The following is a 7942-nucleotide window of genomic DNA, read 5'->3' on the forward strand; positions in this document are numbered from 1 at the left end:
GTTTACATAAAAAGTAACATATATATATATATTGAAAACACAGTTACACACAATAGATAGTAGTAGTAGTAAAAAAAAAAAAAGATATTTCATTTATTCATTTTCTTTTCCGCTCAGTCCTATTCTTAATCAGGGGTCAACACAGCGAAATGAACCGGCAACTTATCCACCATGTTCTACACAGTGGATGCCCTTCTCGCTGCAACCCATTACTGGGAAACACCCATACACACTCAATCACACAAACTACAGCCAGTTTGGTTTACCAAATTCAACTATAGTGCATGTATTTGGACTTGTGTAATATATATATATGCAGCTGAAGTCAGAATTATTAGCCCCCCTGTATTAGTAGCCCCCCTGCTTATTTTTTCCCTCATTTTCTGTTTAGCAGAGATTTTTTTCAACACATTTCTAAACATAATAGTTTTAATAACTCATTTCTAATAACTGATTTATTTTATCTTTGCCATGATGACAGTAAATAATATTTGACTAGAAATTTTTCAAGACACTTCTATACAGCTTAAAGTGACATTTAAAGGCGTAACTAGGTTAATTAGGTTAACTAGGCAGGTTAGAGTAATTAGGCAAGTTGGTTTGTTAAAGAGGCTAATAATTTTCTTTAAAATGGCTTTTAAAAATTTTAAAACTGCTTTTATTCTAACCGAAATAAAATAATTAAGACTTTCTCCGGAAGAAAAAACACTATCAGACATACTGTGGAAATTTCCTTGCTCTGTTAAACATCATTTGTGAAATAATTAAAAAAGATTCAAAGGTGGGTTAATAATTCAACTGTATATATATACATATAGATAGATAGATAGATAGATAGATAGATAGATAGATAGATAGATAGATAGATAGATAGATAGATAGATATGTAATAATTATATTGTTATTAATTATTTAATATATATACATATATATAATATATAATAATTATATAATGTTTTTATTCAATGTATCATGCTGTTATTCAATATATTATGTTATTATTCAATATATCATATTATTCATACAAATTAATAAAAATATATCAGAATAAACTTTACATTTAACTATCAACATTAATAATAATATCTTATTATTCTATAATAATATATCTATAATAATTATTATATTTACAATGATTCATTTATAATAATATAATTCTCTCTCTCTCTCTCTATCTCTCTCTCTCTCTCTCTCTCTCTCTCTCTCTCTCTCTCTCTCTCTCTCTCTCTCTCTCTCTCTTTGTGTGTGTGTGTGTGTGTGTGTGTGCTTGCCTGAAATATCACAATTTAGAAACACTTCAAAGAATTCATGACTAAATAAGACCAGGCAAGAAAACACAGAGATTCTTAACAGGAGATGTTGTTTTTCACATCACTTTCATATCCCTTTTTAGTCTGGACCCATTTCTCTGTTTGCCACAACTGATCTCTCGCTTTGTACAGCTGAAATCTTTTATTCTTTTATCTGTTCTGATGCTCAAACTGAAAAAAAAAAATGATTCACCTGATTGTCTTCAATCTGACCCTATTGCAACTATTTGGTGAGTTAAACATTTGTACAACCCTGCTAAAAAACAGCTAAAACTTGCCTATGCTGGTTAGCTTGTCGACCAGCCTGGTTTAAGAGGGTTTTTGTCCGTTTCCAGCCCGGTCTTGGCTGGTCAGGGAGGGAAATGTCCTGCTAAATCCAGCCTGGAAATGGCCAAAACTCCTCTTAAAAGCTCGTACGACCAGCTAACCAGCTTAGGCTGGTTTAACTTGTTTATCAGCAAGGACTGATATTGAAATCAGCGAGTAATTTTACAATATCATCTTCAGGTGTGCATGAATTCAATTTTCTAAAACATTTCATCAAATCGTTTAAATTATTCGTTTTCTTCTCCAGGTGTGTCTGATGCTGTTACAGAGAAACCAGTGATGGATGGAGAATCAGTCACTCTAGAAATACAGAGAGACGGGGACATCGAGTGGAAGTTTGGAGATCGGAACATTCTCATAGCTCAGATCAACAGCAATAAAATCACACTGTATGATGAGGCTCTTGGTGGGGTTTTCAGAGGCAGACTAAAGCTGGATCAGACTGGATCTCTGACCATCAACAACACCAGAATAAAAGACTCTGGGGATTATAAAGCAATCAACACCAGATCAGCACAGCTACTTGTCACATTCAAGCTGACTGTCCATGGTAAATACACTCTGTATGATGTATGTATGTATGTATGTATGTATGTATGTATGTATGTATGTGTATATATATATATATATATATATATATATATATATATATATATATATATATATATATATATATATATATATATATATTTTTTTTTTTTTATACATATATATATATATATATATATATATATATATATATATACATATAATATATAATATTATGTACTTAAAATATTATTTGTTTCTGAAAAAATATATATTTACTGTTCACAGATTCACAAAAAAAATTCTAAAAATGCTGTATTTGGCATGCAAATCAGTAGATGGCGATGACACTTTTTAAAGAAACACCAGGGATGCACTAATATGGATACTTTTGGTCAATACTGATTTAGATTTGGAGGCCAATAACCGATATATTAGCAGATAAATATAAACATTTTTTTATTATTATGTATACCGTGAACAACTGATTTTATTTTAAAAACTTCATAAAAAATTTAACTGATCTTAGAATAGCCTACTCACAGCAAAAAAAGCAATTATTTCAATATTACAAGGCGATTATATAGCCCTACATTTAGAATTTCACATAAGTTGGCTTGACAAAAAAATATATATATATTTTCTTTTTTTCACATAGCAAATTTATATGCAACTTGACGGTTGCATAAAAATAATAAGGTTAATATCAAGACGGGATTTAATATTTAATAGCAAACAAGTTAAATAAATTTATTTCAAATCCAATGAAAATTAAAAAATTCCCTCAAATTCCCTAAAACTTAACATGAACAGAAACTGAGATTATTTTTATTACACTTACCAGCAATATTTCCACCAGTTATTCCTGTGAGATTGCTGGCTTGCACATTAAAACATCTACTTCTGTAAAAAATGTAGGTGTAATCTTTGACTCCATACTCTCTTTTCAGTCCCACATTAAATCTGTCACTAAATCTGCATTCTTTCACTTACGTCCCATTTCACAACTGCGTCCCTTCATCAGTAGCAAGGATGCTGAGACTGTCATCCATGCATTTGTCTCCTCACGCATCGACTACTGTAATGTTTTTTTCATTGGCCTGCCTGCCAGCCTCATCTCTAGATTACAGTATATTGAAAACTCTGCAGCTATAATACTCACTCATACCAAACGTTTGGCTCACATAACCCCAATCTTGTATGATCTTCATTTACTCCCGGTTGCATACCGGATTAAATTCAAAACTCTCCTCCTTGCATTTAGATCCTTAAATAACCTTGCACCCTCCTATCTCTGCAACATGCTTGTCCCCTACACCCTAACTCGCTCTTTACGGTCCGCTGACTCTGGCCTTCTTGCTGTCCCTCGGTACCGCCTCTCTTCAATGGGGGGCAGATCATTTAGTGTTATTGCACCCAAACTCTGGAACTCTCTACCACACTCACCCTGCTCTGCTAATAATATCTCTGAATTCAAATCCTTACTTAAGACTCACTTATTTTCTGAATGCTTCGCTTCTGATCTGCCAAACTGACCACTTAATCTGATCCACCACTACTCTGCTCATATGCCTCTTAGGTCTTGTTTGTGTTATTTAAGTTTGTTATATTTGACCTCATGTATGTTTGTTTATCTTTTTGTTGCATTCCTTGTAAAGTGTCCTTGAGCTCTGGAAAGGCGCTATATAAATAAAAAATTATTATTATTATTATTATTATTATTATTATTATTATAAAAACAAAAAAACTAAGAACTAAAACCAGCTTAAATCTTCTGGAATAAAACATGTTACAGTATAGGCTAATGTACAATTTGACTCTTTATTAGACTCAAGATTCTCTCCTGCTTACACAAAAGTGATTTATCTTTCATTTATATCAGTTATTAATGGCTGATTTAAGTTTTGCCAGCATGCGTTGACTGCTTCATCAAATACACAGAATATAAACATGTTTCATTTACGTTTAATTCGAATGAATGATGAATATGGACATCTTTTCAGAACAGCCAGAAAAGGAGCATTAAGAATTTAGGAATTAAATAATTCCATTTGCATAAATCAAATTATATTAAAAGAAAGTAAAATACAAATACAAATTTGATCTAATTGAATTGTTAGCCTACTGATGATGATGATGATGATGATGATCAAAACAGAAGTCAGAAGTTGGATTCATGTGGTTGCAGAACAGTTATAATAAACCAGGGGTCACCAATCTCGGTCCTGGAGGGCCGGTGTCCCTGCAGGGTTTAGCTCCAACTTGCCTCAACACACCTGGGGTCCGTTCTTCGTACGTGGATTACTCAGTTAGCTGGATTTGCGTATTGACGATTTAACATGATCCAGGATCGTTTCGTTCTTCAAAGCTGATCTGAGAGTTGTTGTCATAGCAACAGTTCTGCTAGGTCAAACCTGATCGGAAGCAGGTTCAATTCATATAAACAGGATTAGATCGGGTCAGTTCAAGCAAAGATAATAGAGAAAGTACCGAATTATGATATTTTCTTACAGTAGTAGTTATATACACTTGGGAAAATAGTTAAAAAAATAACTATATACATAAAGTTATAGTTATTAATAAAATACATAAAGTTATATTAACAAAACTTATGCAATCTGCACCCTTTAAATGAAAGTACAAAGAGAAAATTTATTGAAAAATTGCAGACGCCTTAACCAATATCAAAATGCTTTTGTAAACATCCAGTTATTCCATACAGCGATTAAAAAAAAACGGCTACTGTAATAAAGAAAATATTTTCTAAATGTAGAACTAAATACATTGATTGAAATACATGAATGATCTTGACACATGAAGCCTGCAGTTCACAGCATATGTGGAAAGTTATTATCTTGTCATATTTAACAAACCGTCGACTGCTAATTTGATGTAATTTTGCTCACATGGATAATTGAATATTAATCAGATGATGTCATTACGCTGCTGTTTCGTCAGCCAATCGTTGCATTGCTGATCGTGATTTTGAGGATCGAGATAGATCCTTCACAACACACGCAGCGATCTCAGATCAGTTCATCCAGACACTCTAATCTGATTTACGAACTTGTTTGAAGAACCAAATTAGCCAGAGATCAGTTATCAAGATTAAAAGATCCAGGATCGGCAAAATCATCTAAGATCATTTAAGCGAGGTACAAACACCTGCCTGGGTGTTTCAAGTATACCAAATAAGAGCTGATTAGCTTGTTCAGGTGTGTTTAATTAAGACTGGAGCTAAAATCTGCAGGACACCGGCCCTCCAGGAACAAGTTTGGTGACCACTGTATTAAACGATCAAATTCAGTCAAATTGGCCAGTTTTGTCATTAGTTTCATTTTATGAGATTTATACTTCTCTCAGATTTCATCCAAATTCACCCAATCAAGCTATCATACTATTGCCTTAAAATGTACACTGTTTTTGTGAATAAAACGTTCCTGGAAAATCATTTCACTTCCTGTTTTCTGTGGTCAGTGTAGCTCCTATTAACAAATCTCAATAAAGTTTTTTAAGGCAGACAGTGGATACTTTATTTAAATCTAATATATTCTGTAATGTTTTCTAGCTCCTCCCTCGATTCCAGTCATTTCCACCTACTTATCTCCATGCCCAAATACATCATCAGAGTCCAGATGTGTGCTGCTGTGTTCAGTGGTGAATGTGAGATTTGTGAGTCTCTCCTGGTACAAAGGAAACAGTGTATTGTCCAGCATCAGTGCATCTGACCTCAGCATCAGTCTCTCTCTACCTCTGGAGGTGGAAATTCAGGATAAAAACACCTACAGCTGTGTGGTGAAGAATCCCATCAGCAACCAGACCACACATCTGGACATCAACACACAATGTAAAACATGCTCAGGTATGGCAGTGATGTTACTAACAATTATTAGTCAGCTCCACAATAAATAAGGAAATAATGTAAACATTTTTACACTGCTAACAGTTTAACACTTTATCCCTCATAAGATGGCCTCTGTCGTAATGCTGTCATCCTATTGGCTCTTTCGGCTGTGCTGGGCGTTGCCGTGGTGGCTCTACTGGTTTATGAGTTCAAATCCAGATGTCTTCGAAAGGAGGAGAGTGTGCAGGAAGAAGCTAAACACACCTATACATCTCTAGATTTTACACAGTAAAAAATAAAGGATCACATATACATATATATATATATATATATATATATATATATATATATATATATATATATATATATATATATATATATATATGCCTGATAATTAGATATGGAGCTAACATTAATCAGATTCACTCTATTGAACTGCATCCATGTTAGCACATCACATTTGAAGTGGTAATTTCACAGTAGGAATACACACAGGTTTGAAGACTTATTCTCACCACCTACAGTGCAATTTGGTCAGGTACATACGTGCTAAAATATCAAGGTGAAAGTCATCATAGCTTGTGTAGAATACGCTTAGCTCCCAAACCAACTTAGAGAATAGATAAACGGCGATATTTCTTTTATCACCCGATAAGAGTCTCGCGTTAATGTAGCACGTTAATGCCGATAACGACCCACCACTATATATTGTAAACTGAGCGTGTTTTGTGGATGACAAAAAAGAGCATTGAAGGCACACCAGATTGATTGTCTCGTTATTATGATTTTTTTCTCTACACCATCTCTTTGAAATTGACATTCTCACTTCGGCGCATAAACTTTTAAGGCTGATTAATACTTCTGCGTCAAACACACGCGTATGCTACGGCATTGACGCACAGCCCTACGCCATGGCCGTCGGCGTCGCTGATGTGCACCACTCAAAAAATTTTACTACACGTCGCAATGACGCGTAGCGCAAGCTTTTTGATTGTTCGGCTTGGTAGTGCTCACGAGTCTGGGCGGGACCGAGAGCCGCACGAATGATGCGAGCCCGATGGAGCAATTGTTTACAAGTGTGGAGTCCCATGAAGGAGCTCTGGATGGAAAGTTTTGTTCTGTGTTTACCTCATGGTTAAAGTTGTTGCACGTCCGCCTGTTCCTGCCTCAAAATGAACGAGTTGGAGCCACTTGTGCATCCAGGAAGTGTTCAGGAAAAGCAAAACAGCATTGAAAAATTATACACAGAGGAACATAAACACCTCACTGCCAACTAGCGTTTCGGAAGTGTAATGCGGACCAACAGAGACAGCGTGCAGAAGTATAAATGCACAGCTATGCGCGTTGCATGCGCCGTGGGTTACGCCGGTCACTTGACGCAGAAGTATAAACCAGGTTTAGAAGTGATTAGATCATATGGGATGAGGCCTTCTGAATTTAATGCAGTGTATATCTTCTCACTTTTTCATTGTAACGTCCTGTTTTTTTGTATATTTCAGTTCTTTGTTCATGGCATTTTCTGTTCAGCTTAGTGTATCCTTATCATATTAATCTTTGGGTTAATTGTCTCCACCCCCTTCTCAGCTTGTTTAGTTGTTTTCTTGTGTAGTTATACCCTGTTCTGTTAGCACTTCACTGTCATTAGTTTATGTCACTCCCATGATGTCTGCGTGGTTCACTTGTGTTTTGGTTTGGTTTTAGTTTGTTTAAATATTTGTTTGGCTGCATCTGGATCCTCACCTTTGTTCATTCCCTGCACTGTGCCAGACGTGACAGAACTAATGACCAACCATGGATCCAGCAGCCAAAATCGGCCCAGTAAGCACTCTTTGTGTCATATTCCAACTGTAGAGAAATATGTGGTGGAATTTATTCAGCTTAGCCACCTCCTTCCCCAGAGTGAGACCACTGTTAAAAACTTGTTTTGGAGTGG

The 7942-nt window shown here is 35.1% G+C and overlaps 1 protein-coding gene across 1 annotated transcript; it reads left to right on the plus strand.

Moving 5' to 3' along the window:
* Window positions 1-1396: 1396 nt before the first annotated feature.
* LOC110438256 (uncharacterized) lies at window positions 1397-6334 on the plus strand. The gene is made up of 4 exons (XM_021469452.3): window positions 1397-1540; window positions 1885-2187; window positions 5734-6027; window positions 6135-6334. The coding sequence occupies exons 1-4, from the start codon at window positions 1495-1497 to the stop codon at window positions 6299-6301; spliced, it is 810 nt and encodes a 269-aa protein (XP_021325127.2). The 5' UTR covers window positions 1397-1494; the 3' UTR covers window positions 6302-6334.
* Window positions 6335-7942: the final 1608 nt, after the last annotated feature.

Source organism: Danio rerio, chromosome 22 (assembly GCF_049306965.1).
Source record: "Danio rerio strain Tuebingen ecotype United States chromosome 22, GRCz12tu, whole genome shotgun sequence".
NCBI lineage: Eukaryota > Metazoa > Chordata > Actinopteri > Cypriniformes > Danionidae > Danio > Danio rerio.